General features: G+C 42.2%; 1 protein-coding gene across 4 annotated transcripts in view; it reads right to left on the reverse strand.

Moving 5' to 3' along the window:
- Positions 1–22,984, reverse strand: part of GINS1 (GINS complex subunit 1) — a 64,672-nt gene that overhangs the window by 32,409 nt on the left and 9,279 nt on the right. For all 4 annotated transcript variants that reach the window (XM_029594499.1, XM_029594496.1, XM_029594498.1 and 1 more), the window contains 2 exons: positions 17,337–17,435; positions 16,870–16,960 (listed from right to left, as the gene is read on the reverse strand). In XM_029594499.1, the coding sequence (XP_029450359.1) occupies positions 16,870–16,960; positions 17,337–17,435 (190 nt within the window). The remainder of the gene's footprint in view (positions 1–16,869; positions 16,961–17,336; positions 17,436–22,984) is intronic.

Raw genomic sequence — 22,984 nt, forward strand, 5'->3', positions numbered from 1 at the left:
TAATTTCAAATGCATTAATAACCTCCAACATTTATTTTTAAGGGTCTTGTTTTGCATGTCTTTTGGAGGCTGCTTCTATGAGTTTGGAGGCTCCACTTCTATGAGTTTCTTTTTAAACTCAATTAGTGACAATTTTTAAACTGTATTGGATCTATATTCAGTGGATTTTAGCTGAATAACTTTTGAGTTATCCAGCTAAATGCCAACTTTGGAATATTTTGGGCACATCCGGCTACATTTGAGCTGGATATCTCATTATCTATTAATTTAGTCGGTTGACAGGGTGCTCTGGGATGGAGTTAAGTTGGATACCTTAGCCAGCTAACTCTGATATTCAGGATTAGTCAGATCTGGATAATTTTAAGATAGTTGGATACATTCAATGATGTGGCTGTGCCCACTGAATTTCCCACGTTACAAACTAGCCAGTGGTTAAATAGTACCCTCTATATTTATTCAATTCTTCAAATAATATATCTAGGAAAATAACCCCACTTGTACAGAAAAGGAAACTGTATCAGAAATAAAAAAATAAATACACAACACCCCCCCCCCCCCAAAAAAAATTAATAACAGAAGAAAACCTTTTATCAACAGACTTATTTATTTATTATTTATTTATTTATTTAATTTCTTTTACTATACCGATGCTCAAGACTAGGTCTTATCGTACCGGTTTACAATGTAACTGAGGGGAAACCAATTAACGTCAAGGTAGAAAGTAAAGTTACATTAAACAATGACTTCCATTAGTCCACAAAGAATGGGGGGAGAGCAAAGACAAAAATAAACAATAGGTTTGCTAGAAAGAAAGCAAGAAGCTGCCCAGTTATAACTAAGCTAAACATTACAGCTTAATCAGCCTTCCCACTTCTAAAAAGGAGACGACACCACAGAGCAGTTCTGTTAAGGAGGATGGAAAGGCTCCCTAGTGAGGAAAAGCAAAAGAGACCAGAGCTCGTCAGCCTGGAGAAGGGATTGCCAGGAGGAGATATGACAGAGGTCACCCGAATCATGGCTGGGGTGGGATGGGTAAATAGGGACGTTATTTATCCTTTCCAATAGTACTAGGACTAGGGGACACGCCACAAAGCTACTTTTAAAACAAATCAGAGAAAGTATTTTTTTTCACTCAATGCACTATTAAACAGTGGAGTTTGTTGCCAGAACTGGTGGTGAAAGCAGTTAGCGTAGCTGAGTTTAAAGAGGGTTGAGACAAGTGCCTGGATGAAAAAAAATCCATACAACATTATTAGCCATGTAGACTTACTAAAGCCACCGCTTATCCTGGTTATGAGCAAGAAGGTTTGGACTTATTCGTTGGGATCCTACCAGGTACTTATGACCTGGATTGGCCATTGTGGGAGAAAGGCTGCTGGGCTTGATGGACCTTTGCTCTGCCCCAGTATGGCATTTCTTTTTGTTTGTTTATTATACTTTATTTAACAGACAATACACACTTGAACAAGCAATACAGTTTTTGTCAAATGAACAGCCAATAACTCAGAGGTCACAACGTTCTGGGCTTATCCAGGCAAGCGGTACATCAGACCAAAGACAGGTATCCTACAGCTCCCCTCCCTCCACTCCCACAGATGAAATCTATTGCTTCAAATAAGCCCAGTACTTTCCCCACATTTTATTTGTCCAGTTTTCCTCATAATGAATGTGTGATCTTTTCTATCAGAGAAATCTCAGGCAAATGGGTCCCCCTTTCCATACCAATGCAATAGTATGCCGAGCTGCATGAATACAATGATTACTCAACACTTTGTCTTGACCATTTACATTAGTTTCCATGTCCTGCCAATAACTCAGTAGCCCCAGGCCTGGGCATTAATGAAAAGTGTATTTTACAGATCAACCTAACCTCTCGCTACACATCCCCCCCAGAAAGCTAGTACAAGAGGACACGTCCACCAAACATGCAGGTATGTGCCATTAATCCCACACCCACGCCAATACAATGGGGAAACCAGGCAAGAGAAGGTAGTAAAAAAAGGTCAAGTGACGACATACTCTATGTAATAACTTAACCAGAAGATCAACCCTCTTTGCACACATGGACACAATGTGCAGCCAGTCAGACCACATCCCAGTCCAATTCATCCAGCGAGAGCTGCAACTCTTCATTCCATTTTTGATTTGTAGAGGAAATTTTCCCTGGAATCTCAAGAGAGTCTGTAATAGCCTTATAGATACGAGCTCCAGCCCTCTCAGCAATAGCAGGGTCACTCACAAAACACTCTACTGAGTTCGGGATTCTAGGTGCCCACTTGTCCCCTTTCAATTTATGCAAAGAAAGTTTTAACTGCAGGCAAATACAGTAAAGTCTTCTGCTCGATTTGGTATTCAGCAACCAAATTCCCAAACTCCCGAAATCACCCCCACTTCCACAGCTGTCACACATAGCGCAGGCCAGAAACCTGCCAATTAGCCATAACTATGTAGAAGGAACAATATGATAGATATGGATTCTTGGCCAAGGGCATAACAGGAGATAAATCATCCTGCACCCTATCCAAATATTTTCCCGCCTTCCTCCATACCTGAACCGAGTGAGCAATAAAGGGATTACTGTGCATAATCCGTCTGACAGTGGGAGCACTGAGAGGAGAGGATCACCTTGCTGGTGGCTGAAAGGAATCAATAAGTTCTACTTGGGAAATTTTTAAAAAGTATTGGGGAGAAGTAACCTATTGGGGTATATTATTTAGTGTGTTTGTGTCTGTGTTTTAAATAGTCAGTAAGGCAGCTAATAAGCAGAAGTTAGTGTGTTTGTATTTCCCAACCCACACTACCCACCCCTAGTTCATCCTTTAATTTATAGGCAGGTGCCACTTGCACACTAAAAAAAAAAGAAAATCAGCCTTTTAACTTCACTTCACAAATTCCCCACACCTTATTGAGAGTTTGATCATTCCCCTGTAAGCCACTACCAGACATATAGTGAATTCACTAATACATTTAAAGGACCCTAATTAGACACATTCCTACTCCCACAGCAGCCTAAAAACTTAACTAGGAACTGGACAAGTTTGAGATGAAGGCAGCAGTCCAGCAGCAAGAGGGGTCCTCCCAGTCTTTTGCATCGAGTGAAGTAGAGAACATACTAAAGAAAATGAAACCCTCAACACATCCTTCTGAAACCATCCCTTCCAAACTCCTACTATCTATACACAATGTGATCGCCAAACCTCTTTCAAATATTCTCAACTGTTCGCTAGAGCATGGCATTGTCCCTAATTTTCTTAAACAAGCAATAGTGAAACCGCTACTCAAAAAACCGAATCTTGACCCCGCCACACTTTCTAATTACAGACCGGTGTCCAACCTACCCCTCCTAGCTAAAGTTCTTGAAAAGCTAGTTAATTCACGCCTCTCCGATCACCTTGAACAAAACAACATCCTCCCTTCCACCCAATATGGTTTCAGGAAGCATTTAAGTACTGAAACATTGCTCCTCTCCCTACACGATACTCTTATCAGAGGAACCGACTCAGGATCCTCCTATCTGATCGCCAATGCTTGACATCTCAGCTGCGTTCGACACAGTCAATCACGATGTCCTACTCAACATCCTCAGAAGTATTGGGATCACTGGCAATGCCTTCGCCTGGATTCAATTGTATCTCCAAAATCGCTTTTTTACTGTCCTAGTGGACAACTATGAATCTGATCCCATCAGTCTTCCCCAAGGTGTGCCCCAAGGTTCTTCACTCTCCTCGACGCTATTTAATATATACATGATTCCCCTTACCACGCTTCTCACTAACCTGCACATCAAGCATTTTATTTATGCTGACGATGTGCAACTCATCTTCCCTTTCTCTGACTCTATCCAAACTGCTTTACAAAACTGGGAATCCTGTCTTTCCTCCATCAACCAACTCCTAAAGGACATGCACCTAGCTCTAAATTCCAACAAGACTGAGCTATTAATCATATCTAATAGGCAACCGCTCCCAGACATCCCACTTGCTTACTCATCTACCAATTTCCCATCACACACTCGTAATTTAGGAGTCATTATTGATAATCACCGTTCTTTTAAACCATTCATTAAATCCATCATAAAGGATTGCTATTTTAAGCTACAAACGATAAAGAAACTCAGACCCCTACTACACTTCACTGATTTCCGTACAGTACTCCAGTCTATTATTTTATCGAAAATTGACTATTGCAATGCACTCTTCCTTGGCATTCCCGCAACACACACTAAGCCATTACAACTCCTACAAAATGCCGCCGCTCGGATACTGTCAAACACAAAGAAAAGAGATCACATCACTCCCACACTTATCGAACTACACTGGCTCCCTATACAGTCACGAATTCTATATAAAACACTATCTATCATACACAAGAGTCTATTAAATTCCAACCTCAACTGGCTTAATCCCCCCCTCCTACCTCGCACCTCCAAGAGACCTACCCGCCCAGCCCTCCAAGGAACACTTCGTGCCCAATCTATCAAATCTTTTAAACACTCCTCTACTATAAACAGAGCCTTTTCTCTTGCCGGCCCCACCATATGGAACTCCCTGCCCCATGATATTCGCATGGAGACATATACCGCCACTTTCAAAAAGAAACTTAAAACCTGGCTCTTTCAACAAGCCTACCCCATGTCACCCCCTATTACATAAAACCCCCCTGTGAATTTTACAATGTTATTTTGTTATGAACGCCTTATGTCCGCTGATTTTGTACTGTGCACTCTCATGTATATAGTTATAGTTACAGTTCTATTGCATTGCATCTACCCATTGATGTTTGTTATATGTAAGGGCTCCTCCCAAAAGTTAATTGTATTTTTCCTAGTTCACTAAGTTATCTGATACATGTAAGGGCCCTGCCCAAAAGTTTTTGTTTATTGTGAACCGATGCGATGTGCGAACGGATATCGGTATAAAAGAGATGTTAAATAAATAAACAAACATGTATGATTTTTTACCCATCGGTGAGAAGTTGTACATGTGCATCCGATTCAAAGAGCTCCTGGCTCTCAGACAACGAGTCCGTTCTCTGGAGGCTAGAGTGGCAGACCTGGAGGAGCTGAGGCAGGCAGAGAGGTATATAGATGAGACCTTCAGGGACATAATAGCTAAGTCTCAACTTCAGACTGGAAGCCCTGGTGCTGCCTTGGAGGAGGAAGGTCTCATGAACAGAGAGCATCAACCTGGTGCAGCAGGCAAGAATCCTGTATGAAGGACCTACTCTCCAGGTCGTACACTGTCCTCTCGCACAGAGGATATCTCCCCAAGGCCTACTGCCCAGGAGGGAAGGGTTAGGTCGGCCATCATAGTTGGTGATTTGATTATTAGAAATGTAGATAGCTGGGTGGCTGGTGGGCGTGAGGATCGCCTGGTAACATGCCTACCTGGTGCGAAGGTGGCGGACCTCACGCGTCACCTAGATAGGATTTTAGACAGTGCTGGGAAGGAGCCAGCTGTCGGGGTACATGTGGGCACCAAAAGACAAAGGAAAATGTGGGAGGGAGGTTCTGGAAGCCAAATTTAGGCTCTTAGGTATAAAGCTGAAATCTAGATCCTCCAGGGTAGCATTCTCTGAAATGCTCCCTGTTCCACATGCAGGTCTCCAGAGGTAGGCAGAGCTCCGGAGTCTCAATGCGTGGATGAGACAATGGTGCAAGGAAGAGGGATTCGGTTTTGTAAGGAACTGGGGAACCTTTTGTGGAAGGGAGAGTCTTTTCTAAAGGGATGAGATAGAGCAGCTTTTAAACTAGAACAAAGGGGAAAGCAGACAGCTGCTCAGCAGCATGTGGTTTGGAGGGAGGTATCTTCAAAGTATACTAATGAAGCATTAGAGTTAGGGCATCCCGACAGTGAGGTTCCAATAATAAGAAAAGTAGTCCCAGTGCCTATAATTAAAAATCACCTGAGCTAAAAGATTCCAATTTATCCCTATCAATTAGAAAGCAGAATGAAAATACAAACAAAAAACAAACTTTGAAATGTTTGTATGCTAATGCCAGAAGTCTAAGAAGTAAGATGGGAGAATTAGAATGTATAGCAGTGAATGATGACATAGACTTAATTGGCATCTCAGAGACATGGTGGAAGAAGGATAACCAATCGGACAGTGCTATACCGGCGTACAAATTATATCACAATGGCAGAGTGGAGTATCTGGGAGGTTGGGTGGAGCTTTATGTCCGGGATGGCATAGAGTCCAACAGTATAAAGATCCTGCATGAGACTAAATGAACATTCAAATCTTTATGGGTAGGAATCCCTTGTGTGTTGGGGAAGAGTATAGTGATAGGAGTATACTACCATCCACCTGACCAAGATGGTGAGATGGACAGTGAAATGCTAAGAGAAATTAGGGAAAGTAACCACAATGGTAGTGCAGTAATAATGGGAGATTTCAATTACCCCTATACTGACTGGGTAAATGTAACATCACGACATGCTAAAGAGAGAAAGTTCTTGGATGGAATAAATGACAGCTTTATGGAGCAATTTGTCAGGAACAGACGAAAGGGAGCAATTTTAGATCTAATTCTCAGTGAAGCACAGGATTTGGTGAGAGAGGTAACAGTAGTGGGGCTGCTTGGCAATAGTGATCACAATATGATCAAATTTGAATTGACTGGAAGAGGGACAGTAAGTAAATCCACGGCTCTCGTGCTAAACTTTCCAAAAGGGAAACTTTGATAAAATGAGAAAAATATTTAGAAAAAAACTGAAAGGAGCAGCTACAAAGGTAAAAAATGTGCAAGAGAGGTGGACATTGTTAAAAAATACAATCTTAGAAGCACAGTCCAGATGTATTTCACACATTAAGAAAGGTGAAAGGAAGGCAAAACAATTACCAGCATGGTTAAAAGGTGAGGCGAGAAAGGTTATTTTAGCCAAAAGATCTTCATTCAAAAATTGGAAGAAGGAGCCAACAGAAGAAAATAGGATAAAGCATAACCGTTGGCAAGTTAAATGTAAGATATTGATAAGACAGGCTAAGAGAGAATTTGAAAAGAAGTTGGCCTTAGAGGCAAAAACTCATAATAAAAACTTAAAAAAATATATCTGAAGCAAAAAGCCTGCAAGGAAGTTAGTTGGACCATTAAATGATAGAGGGGGGTTAAAGGGGCACTTAGGGAAGATAAGGCCATTGCGGAAAGATTAAACAATTTCTTTGCTTCGGTGTTTACTGAAGAGGATGTTGGGGATATACCCGTTCCGGAGAAGGTTTTCATGGGTAATGATTCAGATGAATTGAACCAAATCATGGTGAACCTAGAAGACGTGATAGGCCTGATTGACAAACTGAAGGGTAGTAAATCACCTGGACTGGATGGTATACACCCCAGGGTTCTAAAGAAACTCAAAAATGAAATTTCAGATCTATTAGTTAAAATCTGTAACCTATCATTAAAATCATCAATTGTACCTGAAGACTGGAGGGTGGCTAATATAACCCCAATACTTAAAAATGGCTTCAGGGGCGATCCAAGAAACTACAGACCAGTTAGCCTGACTTCAGTGCCAAGAAAGATAGTGGAAAGTGTTCTAAAGATCAAAATCACAGAACATATAGAAAGACATGTTTTAATAGAACAATGTCAGCATGGTTTTACCCAAGGCAAGTCTTGCCTCACAAATCTGCTTCACTTTTTTAAAGGGGTTAATAAACATATAGATAAAGGTGAAACGGTAGATGTTTTTGGATTTTCAGAAGGCATTTGACAAAGTTCCTCATGAAAGGCTTCTAAGAAAAGTAAAAAGTCATGGGATACTTTCGTGGATTACAAACTGGTTAAAAGACAGGAAACAGAGAGTAGGATTAAATGGACAATTTTCTCAGTGGAAAAGAGTAAATAGTGGAGTGCCTCAGGGATCTGTACTAAGACCTGTGCTTTTCAATATATTTATAAATGATCTGGAAAGGAATACGAGTGAGGTAATCAAATTTGCAGATGATACAAAATTATTCAGAGTAGTTAAATCACAAACAGATTGTGATAAATGCAGGAAGACCTTGTGAGACTGGAAAATTGGGCATCTAAATGGCAGATGAAATTTAATGTGGATAAGTGCAAGGTGATGCCTATAGGGAAAAATAACCATTGCTGTAGTTACACAATGTTAGGTTCCATATTAGGAGCTACCAACCAGGAAAAAGATCTAGGCATCATAGTGGATAATACATTGAAGTTGTCGGTTTAGTGTGCTGCGGCAGTCAAAAAAGCAAACAGAATGTTGGGAATTATTAGAAAGGAAATAGTGAATAAAACGGAAAATGTCATAACGCCTCTGTATCGCTCCATGGTGAGACCGCACCTGGAATACTGTATACAATTCTGGTCACCGCAAAGATATAATTGCGATGGAGAAGGTACAGAGAAGGGCGACCAAAATGATAAAGGGGATGGAAAAGGTCACCTATGAGGAACACTAAAAGAGGTTAGGACTTTTCAGCTTGGAGAAGACACAGCTGAGAAGGATATGACAAAGGTCTTTAAAATCATGAGAGGTCTAGAACGGGTAACTGTGAATCGGTTATTTACTCTTTCAGATAATATAAGGACTGGGGAGCACTCCATGAAGTTAGCATGGGGCACATTTAAAACTAATCGGAGAAAGTTCTTTTTCACTCAACGCACAATTAAACTCTGGAATTTGTTGCCAGGGGATGTGGTTAGTGCAGTTAGTATAGCTGTGTTTAAAAAAGGATTGGATAAGTTCTTGGAGGAGAAGTCTATTACCTGCTATTAATCAAGTTGACTTAGAAAATAGCCAATACTATTACTAGCATCAGTAGCATGGAATAGACTTAATTTTTGGGAACTTGCCAGGTTCTTATGGCCTGGATTGGCCACTGTTGGAAACAGGATGCTGGGCTTGATGGACTCTTGGTCTGAGCCAGTATGGCACGTTCTTATGTTTCTTATGTGACAGCTAATGACGTTGTGGGTAGTGTCAATATTAACGGAAGCCCTATGCCCTCCTTCTGCACGCTCTCCACAGACAGCCACTCATAATTTACCTCTGGATTGAACCATACCTCCCTGCAACTTGGGCAGACATAATATAGACTGATGGATGCAGGTCACCTTGTTTCTCCAAATGAAACTCCCCACTTGCCCATTTAACGAGTTGAATACATACTGTGGGACATAACATGGAATGTGATGAAAGAGATACATCAGCTTGGAAAGTATGCACATCTTAAATCAAGTTTATGCGCCCCAACCATTCCCTAAGGCCCTTACGAATCACATCAAAAGTGGTGCATAATTCAACTTAAATAAATCCTTCAAATTTTTAGATGTCTTAATTCCCAAACAGGTAAATCCAGATGTGGCCAGACAACTAGGTATATGAGACCCTCACCCTATGAGAATAAGTTCTGACTTCATGGATTTAATCTGATATCCCGATAATGTCCTGTACTCTTCCAGCAGGCTCATTAAATGGGAGCCTAAATTATCCACCTGAGACAAGTAAATTATTTGCATTTAGAGATATTTTATAATGTACCCCAATATTTTAATCCCTCGAATTCCAATGTGCTCAAAATTTCCTGAACCAGTGGTTCAACAGCAATGGCAAATAACAGAAAAGAAAGTGGACAGGGTGTCTTGTACCCACTAGCCACCAAAATAGGTTCTCTCAATCGGCCTTAAGGGCCATATATAAAGTAGTTATCCATCTATTGAATTCTTCTGGGAATCCAAACTTTCATAAGCTGTGAAAAAGATAAGGCCACCAAATCCTGTCAAATGCCTTTTTAGCGTCTAGCACCAAAATAGCCCCAGACATCTTCTGCACTCACATTAATGCATAATATTGAACAATCTGCAAGTGTTATGTGTGGAACTTCTCTCCTTTATAAAACTGGTTTGATACCCCACAATAAGCTGCGGTACCATGTCTTCTATGCGCTGTTGTAGTATTGTGGCCAATATTTTGACATCTGATTTAAGAAGTGATATTGGCCTGTATGAATCCACATCTAAATTGTCCTCCTTCTGTTTGTATAACAATGTAACATGGGCATCAATTAAGTCCACTAGGGAGGTTCAGGGGTTTAGCCTTTTACCTGAGGACAGTCCACTAAGCACGTTCTGGACCACCATTTCCAGAGACAGGAGCCTTAAGCTCCTCCACCATTTCTGTCGTCAGGGTGTGAAAACCCAGCTTATTCAAAAGTTCATCTATCCTCTCTTCTTCGATGGCCATAGACTCCCCATGCAATTTAGTATCAAAAACTCATGCACAATCTGATACTATCTGCCCATACCCAGACCGAAGCCCAGATTTCTGGGTTTGCGATTGTCTCTTCTGTACCATCCTGGCTAACAAAGCACCCATCTTATTGCCATAATCATAATATTTTTGTTTTGTGTAGCGTAGCTCCATCTCTATTTTCCCCACTTAAAGTACCTTAAGATTGTCCCTCAGACCTTGTAACTGGCGGTAAATCTTGTTCGAGCACATATGTTTATGCTCCTTTTCCAACAGGCCTGTTCTGCATAATTTATCTTTTTTTTTAAATGGCTAGTGTAGCCAATTATGGCTCCTCTCAACACCACCTTAAATGCTTTCCACCTCAGAGCGGGATTGTAATCCTTAGAATGATGGTGATAATCAAAATCGTTGAGAACCCTTCCCACTAAAATCCTAAATTCTTTCTTCCCCAAAAGAGAGGTTTAATTTCCACTGCCCTGCCACCGTCAAGATAATGGAGACCAGATGATGGTCAGAAAGATGACAGTTTAAAATATCGCATTCTGAAACTTGGGCAGCTAGTCGCTCTGAACACAAGAAAGAGTCTATATGACTATATGAATTATGTCTGGGAGAATGACATGTATAATCTCAAGATGAGGGATAACGACTTCTCCAGCTCGCTATCAAATGAAACATGGAAACCAATGTTAGCAGGGATCCAGGCATTCTGCAATGTAGATTTCTATTTCAGCAATCCAATCCTGGGTTTCAACATGCATTCCAGTCCCCTCCTGCTACCAAAGGCAACCTTGAAATTTTGCCCAATTTGTCAGCCAAGTTAGCATAAAAGGTTTGAGAACCTACGTTAGGCCCATAATCGGTTAACAGACCAAATTCCCAGGAGTGAAGTTGACAGTGCAAAATGAGATACCATCTCTCCCATTTGGTTTTGTGATTCAACACTTGGGAGTGGCAAATTATTATGTATTAGGATGCACAACCCCCTACTCTGTGATGTATAAGGAGCTGCCCTTTTCAACTTCTCACGTTCAGTTCTAGTTAAGTGTCTCTCTTGCAATATTACAATCTGCACTCGTGTCCCTTTTTTATAGGATGTGAAATGTCGCTGACATTCAAGGAGACTATTTTAATTTGTCCCATGACTGAATATTAACATATAGACTCACGGACAAAAATGTCTCTAACTCCAGCCACCCCATACTGACCCCCAGAACTTAGCCATCCAATCTAATGACCTTTGGTGTGCATCTGTCTGATTTTTACAGAAATATAACACCCCCTCCCTTCCCCCAACACCCTTCCCAGCCCCACCCCACAATTCCCTTCGACACCCCACATACGGAAACCCAACCAACCAAAACAAAACATTCTGCTGCACCCTCAAAGAAACTAAGCTGCCAGGGTGGTCTTGCCTTGACACCCCATCCCTTACTAAATGCCAATGGGGCTCTCCTGAGTGGGAAGGATGTCCAGACCCAGAGGTCCCCCCTTTTATAGCCAACTCCTGAAAGAACTGTAGCCCCCCCCCCTTGCCTGCTTGTCCCCAAACCCCTGTCCCATGTCCCTTCCCTCCTCCCTCCTCCCTGCCCCCTATCCCACCTATCACGCCTTCGCACTTCCCCTCTCCCCATCTGACGCAATTTCTGTGTTTTCCTATTGCCTGATTTGTGCATTACAAATCAGGCAATAGGAATCCCCTATTTTTACATCAGCACTGGTCTCACGAATTGCACAGACACAGTTATGGTTCTCCATCGATAGCATCTTCTCACCCTAGGTCATTCCTCTCCAGCTTATTCGGGATTTAAACACCACACAACTGTCCACAATCACCACAAATCCACCGGTGAATTGAAAAATAATGCAGACTAAGGAAAACGTAGTATTCATTTCACCAAATACCCCTTCCCCTCCTGCCCCACTCCCTCCCCAACCCCCACCTCCAAATCCTCCACCCTCTTCTAAAGCCCCCTCACTATCCCCCCAATGAGCCTGTCCCCTTCCAGCCATGCCTAATCCATACGTAATTTTCCCCTCCCCCCAACCTGCAAGCCAATTTAATATCCATAAAGAAGAAAAAAGGATATGCTGCTTCGTTGCAGTCATCGTCCCCATCATTTTATTTGGTGACTACTTCCATTCTGCTACTGCTGCTTCACTCCACATCGCTCAGAATATTCCCAGCCAGACTCTTCTGCCTTTGATCTGTTGTGTCGCTACTGTGAGTCCCCGAACCGTCTGGATTTTGCCCACGAGATTTACTGATCCTCTCCGTCAGGCACCCCCTGCACATACGGCAAGACTAGGCCACTCCTCTTCATTAGTAACAGCAGGAATCCAATGTCCAGGGCTTCAGTGTGTACCCAAGACTGGACCCCGAGTTACTGCTACTCGATCGACTGCCTTTGTCCATTACTCTGCTGTTTTTCCATGTGGCCTCGGTGTTAACCCTCACTGACCGAGGTGGGGGGTCGTTCCATTTTTGCCCTGCACCTCCAAAAATACTGACGCAGCCTCGGGAGAGTCAACATTCTTCCTGACACCATCCGCCCAGACCAACAACTTAGTGGGATACAGTAGGAGAAAGCACATCTGTTTATCGTGAAGCAATTTCTTCATTCATGCGTTTTCAGCTCGCTTTTTCACAGTAGCCACACTGTAATCGGGAAAAATTGCCATGCAGTATCCATGATAATTTAAGGGGCCTATTTCCCGTGCTTTACGTAGCACCCACTCCTTTGCTTGGTATCTATGGAATTTTACAATGAAAGCCCATAGTTCACTGCTATTTGACTGGTTCCCCCCAGGAACCTGATGTCCCCGATCAATTTCAAGACGTGGGTCATTCGCCACGGGGCTGAGGGCTCTGAAAAAATGCTCCAGGAACTCCCGTGCATTTTGCCTTTCTTCCTTTTCTGGAATTTCCACAATACGCACATTGGAGTGGTCCTCTAAATCCAAGAGCTTATAATTCAAGCAACTTAATTTGCTTTTTCAGCTCTGAGTCACATGGAGTCCACTTGGGCCTTTATTTCCTCGACAGAGGCTTTCATTTGTCCCTTGCCCTTGTTTACTTCAGACCTCAGCCCTCTCAATTCCTTTAAAATCATTGCCATCGTGACCTGCTCAGGAGGCTCTATCGAAGCTACCTCCTGGTCCACATTCTCCTTTGCAGGAGAAGGAACAACGTCCAACTCACTCGCCTCCCAGTAAAAGTCAGTGATGGGCCTATCCTGAGTGCTGTGGGTGCACCTGACAAACATTGCCTGCCGTCCTTTCCTCCGTCCCGACCGAGTTGCCAATCAATTGTGGCCAGAAAATAAAGGGCAAAACTATCAAACTACCCCTTAATCAATCTTTTACTAAGCTGCAGAGATTGGGGAGAGAACAAATGACAGGGTTAGCTCCCGAGTGAACAGAGCTTCACCAAAGTGCATCTGCAGCCATGAATGCTCTATAGCGCCCCCTTCCCCAATATGGCATTTCTTATGTTAGCTGTTTGCTTGGTCAAAATATTAATGGAATAGTGTCTGGAATAAGAACATAAGAAATTGCCATGCTGGGTCAGACCAAGCGTCCATCAAGCCCAGCATTCTGTTTCCAACAGAGGCCAAACCAGGCCACAAGAACCTGGCAATTACCCAAACACCAAGAAGATCCCATGCTACTGATGCAATTAATAGCAGTGGCTATTCCCTAAGTAAACTTGATTAATAGCAGTTAATGGACTTCTCCTCCAAGAACTTATCCAAACCTTTTTTGAATCCAGCTACACTAACTGCACTAACCACATACTCTGGCAACAAATTCCAGAGCCCAATTGTGCGTTGAGGGAAAAAGAGTTTTCTCCGATTATTCTTAAATATGCTACTTGCTAACTTCATGGAATGACCCCTAGTCCTTCTATTATTCGAAAGTGTAAATAACTGATTCACATCTACTCGTTCAAGACCTCTCATGATCTTAAAGACCTTTATCATATCCCCCCTCAGCCGTCTCTTCTCCAAACTGAACAGCCCTAACCTCTTCAGTCTTTCCTCATAGGGGATCTGTTCCATCCCCTTTATCACCTATTAATGAGAAAGGCAGATAACTGGGAAGATTAAAATATCTAGTAACATAGTAGTTTAATCGTACATTTACATGGACATCTAAAAAAACTCCCAGGAGGGAGGAACTGCTTCCTTTTCCTCTGGGTAGGTTTGGAACATCAGGAAACATCCTTATTTGACAATTCAAAAACACCACATCTTTCACCTTAAAAACCATTTTCAAAGCACACATTAACAAAGACGGAACAGCCTGTCAAAGGAAAGTTGAGAGGCTGGAGTTGCCCCTCAGCTTCCTCCTTTTTAAAAGGTGGCAGGGGTTAGGTCCTAAAGAGAGGAGGAACCGATTCAGGTAGAACCTGATGGTTGCTGCTTTAAAACATTTCAGTCACCAAAACAGGTGATTCTCTCGGGAAGTTCACAAGATGAGATTACACCGTTTTACTGTATTTTCAAGATTTTCCAACTTATTATGAGTCACTACAGAATTCTTAATAAAAGTTTTCTTTTTCTTGCATTTGTTTCACCTTGTCTTCTGGAGAAGCCATATGTTAGTTAATATCAGTTATTTCAACTTCCTGCACTTTAGATCTCCCAAGGGAATTTTCGAGTTTCTCAAAAGATAATATGAATCTGCCCAGAAACAGAACCATCTATAAACACAAATAATACCCTCTCCAACGAGTTTTAAAGTTAAACACACAAGGTCTCACCAGAGCCAAACCAGCTGATAACAAGGGATTAAACTCTGCTTCCATTATGCCCCCATGAGCTGTAGGAAGACTTCCAAACACTCTGGTGCCCTTCAAACGGGCTGATACAGTAAATCCCGGACAGCCGGCGCTCCGAGGCGAGCGCCCACTCTCCCAACGCGCACCCAGGCCACTCTCCTGGGTACGCGATCAAGTATTTCAATGAGGGCCCGCGGTAAAAAGAGGCGCTAGGGACACTAGCGCATCCCTAGTGCTTCCCTTTTCACAGGAGCAGCGGCTGTCAGCGAGTTTGACAGCAGACGCTCAATTTTTCCAGCGTCGGTTCTTGAGTCCACTGACAGCCACGGGTTCGGAAAACTGACGCCAGCATAATTGAGCGACCGTCTTCCAACCCGCGGGCCGATTTTAAATTTTTTGGGCCTCTGACTTAATATCGCTATGATATTAAGTCAGAGGGTGTACAGAAAAGCAGTTTTTTCTGCTTTTCTGTACACTTTCCCGGTGCCGGCAGGCGTTAATTTCTGAAAGTAAAATGTGCGGCTTGGCTGCACATTTTATTTTCTGTATCGCACGGGAATAACTAATAGGGCCATCAACATGCATTTGCATGTTGCGGGCGCTATTAGTCTGGGGGGGGTGTTGGCTGCGTGTTTTCGACGCGCTATTACCCCTTACTGTATAAGGGGTAAAAATAGCGCGTCAAAAACGCATGGCCAAACGCAGGCTAACAGAGCGCGCCACCGGAGCGCACTGTACTGTATCGGCGTGACTGTTAGCTGCCTCTGAATCAGCTCCTTTCTCAGCCTGAGCCCTGAGCAATGATTCCAGGCAGAACAGCTTGAACGGCACTACATGCTGGAACTTGTGGGAACACTGGACTCTCAACTGCAGCAACACCAGAGACTCCTTCTACTTCCTGTAAACCTGTGACATCATTTGGAGGTGCCGATGAAAGCAGCTCGCTGGTCACTTACTCCTGTAGTGGGACAGGAGTGACCCATGCCTCCTATTTCAAAGCAGTATCAAAGTCTGGGGCTTCTGAGAAGCTTCCTTTTTTCATTGGCGTCATCAAAAACACAACTCTAGAGGCTTCTGTTGTACAGCCAGGTCAAATGACAAATGTGTCTATCAAAGCTCAGTCAAACTGGTTGGGTTCAAATGAAAAAACATGCTGGCAGCTGTTCCATTTAGCCATCATGTAATGAAAGCCAGAACAATTTAAAAGGGGTGGGGGGGAAGGATAATATGCCAACAGCATGCACACAACCTTCGTGCTTCTGCCATTTTGGCCACCCTCTCCTATTAGTGATAATTTTTAAGGTTTGTTTGTTGTTTTGTTTTTTGTTTTTTTTGGGGGGGGGGGGTTTGCAGGGATAAAGTTAAACTCTAACTTCATGGAGTGGCCCCTAGTCTTATTATCTGAGAGAGTAAATAATCTATTTACATTAACCTGTTCAAGTCCTTTCATGATTTTGTAGACCTCTATCATATTCCTGTGGTCTGAGTGAGCACCAGAACAAACTACAATAGTACTGCTAAATGAGACCACCAGGGGGCAAATCAGTCATGTGGTCTACTCCTGTCCCAAGCATATCAAACTTCACCTTCACAACACAAGCCCTTGCACAGAAGGCAAAATTTTGCACCATCCACTCCCCTTTGATTATACTGCTGCTTAAATGAAGCAAATGTATTATAGCACTGATGTCCTAGTCCACTGGTCTAGTGCGAGAGAAAGGACACTAGTGGAGTAATTGCGTAATTTTGTAACTGACCTTTACAGATACAACAGTACAAGTACTTTCTGATCAGCATCCCTTAGAATATGCTTGGAATGCATTAATTAAACAGTTTGTAGAATGTAACTAAAAAGTCAATAAAAACCTCTTCTGCTGACATGTGGAATCTAAGAGTATTCGGCAGCACGCTGCCATATTCCCATCGAAGTGCTCGGATCCGAAGCAAACGGTCATAGCTGTTAAAGAGAGCAGCAGATTATTACTGTGGTCACACCCAGGGATTCAGAATCCTACTTCCTCCATGGCTAACAGTGAACATCAAAAACATTTATATTTATTTATTTGTTTTTATTTTTTCTATACCGCCATTCCTGTAAAATATACAAATCATATCGGTTTACAGTGTAACGTTAACAGTCACTCGGAGGCGGTACAAGGAACATAGGTTACAGATAACAAAGAAAACTAAGAGAACCTAAAACATAATGTAAAATAAAACATAATAAATAATAATATACCTGTAGCTTTAAGATGCAATTTTCGCCAGCCACTTCCCCACAAAAAAATTCTGCTACAGGCCACAGGTAATGGCACTACAAATCAGAAACTTACAGGTATGCAACAACACAGCGTCGATTCCTCAGCAGGCAACAGTGTCGAAACTTGATTGTTGGAATTAGATCACTTTGACCTTCTGATTTGGCCTCATTTCTGATTCAAAAGTGGGGTTAAAGAGCAAAACAATTGTATTACAATTAAAGCAGTGACAAATACAATTTAAACCTTGTGTTCTGTGGCTTTTTTTCTTTAAATTGTCCAATTTTAATTTGAACATGACCGCAGAATACCCCAGTGGTTACAGCAGCAGGCTGCGAACCAAGTAAACCAAGATTCCAATCCTGCTGCCACTCCTTATGACCTTGGGCAAATGCACTTTACCACCGCATAAGAGGACTTTTGAAAATTGCTACAATATATGCCATTAAATTGTCAGTAGGTTTAACCTGTGTTAAATGCACTTAACACGGGTAAATGGCTTTTGAAAATTGCCATGAGTGTATATTGCATTTTCATGCATAACTCCTTTGAAAATTCACCTGACAGATTGTAAGGTCTCTGGGGACTGAGAAATAAAAAAACTGTAATCTTTGAAGTGCCTGAAAAAGCAGACTGTACATCAAATAAGTAGATGCTTTCAAATGCATATTACTGGGAGATTTTCTATTTCCCTCACTCATGCTCCTCAAACCAGGTACAAAAATGTAGAAGGCATAGTGATTTGAGGTTCAGAAACCTGGGCAGTATTGTGCCAAACAGTTAAACACATTTACAACAAACATAAAATGGGAGGGCAGTATCTATACCTATTATAAAACTAAAGTACAACCACTGAAATATATTTAAATCACAATGGATTACATTTTTGAAAAGTAGCCAACAGATGTTAAAAAGGAAAGACTTGGACTGGTTCCAAGGCCCGTGCAATCTTGCAATCTAGCAGGGGCAGCTGGGCCTGAAAATGCCTGGGAAGAAGAGAACAATGTTACCACGTTGCCTGTCGACAAGTGGTGCTGAGCATGGGCCTTAGAGTCAGCTTGCTTCTCTTGTCCTCTGGCCAGAAATTGTTTTACAGGGTTATTTAATACATTTAATATACCATCTAAATCAAATACTCACTAGGCGGTTCAAACTCTTAATGCTTCACAAAATAAAACATCATCCTCCCACAACTGCACTTCCATCAATCAATAAAAGAAATATACAGTAAATAATCCAGCTTATTATATTCCAGCACCGCTTCTAAAACATCAAATCACAGTTTAAAACCTCAGACAATCCAGCTGGATTTACGCGCGTCGCCGGGCTTATTTTGCATAAGCCCGGCGACGCGCGTATGTCCCGGGGCTTGAAAAAAGGGGCGGGGTGTGGGCAGAGGCCTCCGAAGGGCTGCTAGGCCGCCGCGCGCAACCTACGCCTGCCCGGAGGCAGGCGTAGGTTGCATAATAAAGGTTGGGGGGGGGGGGGGTTAGGTAGGGCTGGGGGGGCCAAAGGAAAGTTCCCTCAGAGGCCGCTCCGATTTCGGAGCGGCCTCTGAGGGAACAGGGAAAGCCATTGGGGCTCCCCTAGGGCTCGGCGCGTGCAAGGTGCACAAGTACAGAGTAGGCAGGGGCTGAAATATATTGAAAATACAATTATTATAAAACACAGAAAATTAAATAATTAAATAAATTTAAAACTACAATATAAATGGGCTCTGACTGACGGCCCACAAATGCGCAGTAGAGAGCAGCTCTACTACGCATGTGCGGGTGAGAGAGCACGTAGGTCAGAGTGGCGCAACATGGCGCTGGGAGGAAATGGAGCCGTGTGAGGGCTGCTTTGGAAGCGGCGAGGAGGAGCAGCAGCCGCGGTATTCAAGCATCAGGCGGGCCAGCAACGAGCCCGGTGGTGAGGCGCACGCGAGAGACCCCCGGAGACCTCCCATGGAGCAGCAGCGGCGGTACCCAAGCATCGGGTGGGCCAGCAACGAGCCCGGTGGTGAGGCATACGTTATGGAGAAGAGAAAAAGAGGGAGTGGAGGAGGGCTGAGGGAGAGAGGAAGGAAAGGGAAGGTGAGGGGATGGAAGGAAAAGGGAAGAGGATGTGAGTAAGTGGGAAGGGTAAGACTTTCTGGAGAAGAGAAAAAGAGGGAGTGGAGGAGGGCTGAGGGAGAGGGAAGGGGTTGTGGATGAGGTGAGAGGGGAAGGGAAGATGAGAGGGATGGAAGGAAAAGGTAAGAGAATATGAGTCCGTAAGTAGGAAGGGTAAGACGTTATGGAGAAGAGAAAAAGGAGTGGAGGAGGGCTGAGGGAGAGGGAAAGGGTTGTGGATCAGGTGAGAGGGGAAGGAAAGGGAAGGGAAGATGAGAGAGGATGGAAGGAAAAGGGAAGAGGATATGAGTGAGAAGTGGGAAGGGTAAGAAGTTGTGGAGAACAGAGCGGCTCTAACTGTGCCGGTCTGACCGATGGAATCTCGCCCGTTTTAACGGGCTTAATGACTTGTAAGATAAATAAAATGAAATAAAATTATTGCAATACACAGGATGCATAAAAAAACATTTAAAATATTGAAATTGTATTAAGACACCACCAAAACTACAACAGTGAGTACCTGGTTAAATAAGATGCTTCTAAAAGTGCACAAAGATAATATTGTAACTGAACGATATGTAGAGAATTGATGACAGTGTCTAAATATAAATAAATTAGATAAATAAAAAGCTAGTGTACATATACAGAACGACTGGTGTTTACTGTCACTGTCAATCATTGTTTTTTAACATTTTTCCAGGTTAAGCATACGGTACGAAGCATTTCAAAGATTGATGTCAGCGACAGTGTCTCTGATTTACATTGTAAGCATTACTTTTACGATTCGACTCTATTGTTTCATATGGTATCTTGTTATTGTTTTTCACTCCGTCATTTGTGTTTTTGCATAGCTGCTTTATATGGATAATTTTAATGATAGGTTACAATTTTTACTAATAGGTATGAAATTTCATTTTTGAGTTCTTTTAGAACCCTGGGGTGTATACCATCTGGTCCAGGTGATTTGCTACTCTTCAGTTTGTCAATCTGGCCCACGACATCTTCCAGGTTCACCATAATTTGGTTCAGTTCATCTGACCCTTTCCGGAGATGATTATCTCCCCAACATCCTCTTCAGTAAATACCAAAGCAAAGAACTCGTTAGTCTTTCTGCAATTGCCTTATCTTCCTAAGTGCCCTTTTAACCCCTCCATCATCTAACGGTCCAACGGTCTGCTTTGGATATATTTTAAAAAGTTTTTATTATGAGTTTTTGCCTCTACGGCCAACTTCTTTTCAAATTCTCTCTTAGCCTGTTTTATCAATGTCATATTTAACCTGCCAATGCTTATGCTTTATCCTATTTTCCTCTGATGGATCCTTCTTCCAATTTTTGAATGAAAATCTTTTGGCTAAAATAGCCTCTTTCACCTCACCTTTTAACCATGCCGGTAATCATTTGGAATACATCTGTACTGTGCATTTGAGATGGTATTTTTAAACAATATCCACACCTCTTGCACACTCTTTACCTTTGCAGCTGCACCTTTCAGTGAAAATATTTATTCAAAATGCTTATAGCCTGCGTTACATAATAAAATCATTCAAAGTGGGTTACAATTTCAAGATAAACAGCTTTAAATGCAAACAGTTACAAACAAGGCAAAATAAACTAGCCAACCCACTCCATTTTAAAGTGTGCCAGTCTTCATAATGCCATCTTTCTTTTTCCTGGCAGTATTTCAAGAAGGAACTTTAAAAAGAAAGATACATTTAGTTTTTTAAAAAGAGAACCAAGGTTTGCAAATTGGGTTTCCAATGCCAATCCTGAAACGGTGTACACTGTAAACCAAGCTTCAAAAGAAAACAAAATGTTCAGACAGAAATACAGTGGCTCTCTGCATTCAATCTCCAGTCAATGGGTTTGTTTCCATTCTGACACCCAAGGGAGACCCTGCGCTGTGGCCTGAGCTGCAGGTTCCCAATAGTGGAATATAAATGCATCTACTGGTGGTGGCAGCGGTGCAACTTTGAAGTGTCACAGGTACTTACAAAATAAATGAAACTTGCTCTACAGAAACCAGATCTTACACCATTTGCATTCTCCCCCCATCTCTGTGCTGATCATTTTCTTTTTAACATAAAAGTGGCAGGGCATTATTGACAGGGAAAGAGAGGAGTGCGTGTACACACACACTCACACACACACGCAAGATTATATCTTAGGAGGGATAGCTGTGATAGTCTGGTGTAGAAAAAAGACAGGGGGTCAAGTGACACCTTACAGACTAATTTATTAAAGCATGAGTTTTCGAGGACAGAGTCCACTTCGTTAGATGCATGACATCTGATGAAATGGACTCTGTCCTCGAAAGCTCATGCTTTAATAAATTAGTTAGTCTATAAGGTGCCACTTGACTCCTGTCTTTTTTACAATCAGGGTTAGTATCTTTCTGCTCCATTACTTTGCCATCACTATTTTAATCTAATTGATGCCTTTGTAAATTCAGAAGCACCTTTTGCCCAGGTGGCAGCTTGCACCATAATATCATTGAAATTACACCCCTTCCAATACCCACAAATTAATAGAATAGATATAAGCACTTACAGTAAAAGCACTGGGAAAGCCGATGGATGATGAAATCTGCCAAGCACAAAAGCCTCCTAATCCACAACTGTATTAATCTCACTTTTACAGTTTAGGGAACTGATAAGCATGGGGATAACCTGCACGAAGCAGCAGTTATTACCCTTAACATAAGACTTGGAATTACTACCCTTAACCAATAAGCCTTGATTTCTTTGATGCAATTGCAACATCACTCTCCACATTGATGGCAGGGGGTGAGGTGGAAAGAGGTGTTGGATTCAGACTATAACCAACAAGGGCCCTGACTTTTATGGTTTGGGGTACTGATACAGAGATATAAGGGAAAAAGTATCAACTGCTTCTACGGCCAAGTCCATAAGCAAAGCACGTCAAGCAGCACTGTCTGAATTTTCAAGAAGACTCATTACCCAGTAAAAGAGAAACATGGAGGTAATCTAACAGCTTGGCAGATATTACCATAATAAACTGGCTGGGCAGACTGGATGAACCATTTTGGTCCTTTTCTGTCATCATTAACTAAATTACTATGTTATATAATATGTTGCTCTCCCTATTATGGGCTCAAGTTCTCCTAGGAACGTAGGGGTCCATTTTCAGCCACTAAGTGAACAGCAAAGTAAGACAGATAAACTTATCTGGCTGTTGGCGGGATATTCAAAGGCCCTTTAACACCACTAAATATACCACTATCTTAAAAATAGCTGGATATCTTTATCCAACCAAGTCTGAATATCAGAGTTAACCGGATAACTTATCTGGCTAACTAACTTCATCCCAAAATGCTCCTGAAAGGCCTCTGTTATCCAGCTATTTAGCCGAATAAGTCACAGGAAGTTAACTACTAGGGATTTTACCTCCATCCCCTTCCCTAATTTTACTGGCTATGCCATAACTTATTTTGACAAATGGTACTGAATATGGACCTCAAATAGTTTTTGGTTAGATTGAGAGAGGATTTAGTGGTTTCTTGATGCCTGGACTATCCTATTTCACAGAGGTCGAGGCAACCAAAACTGTGATGGAATTTAAAAATGGTTGGGACAGGCACGGAAACAGTGGTAAAGTGAACTGTAAGAAAA

The sequence above is a fragment of the Rhinatrema bivittatum genome, chromosome 3 (assembly GCF_901001135.1).
Source record: "Rhinatrema bivittatum chromosome 3, aRhiBiv1.1, whole genome shotgun sequence".
NCBI classification, from domain to species: domain Eukaryota; kingdom Metazoa; phylum Chordata; class Amphibia; order Gymnophiona; family Rhinatrematidae; genus Rhinatrema; species Rhinatrema bivittatum.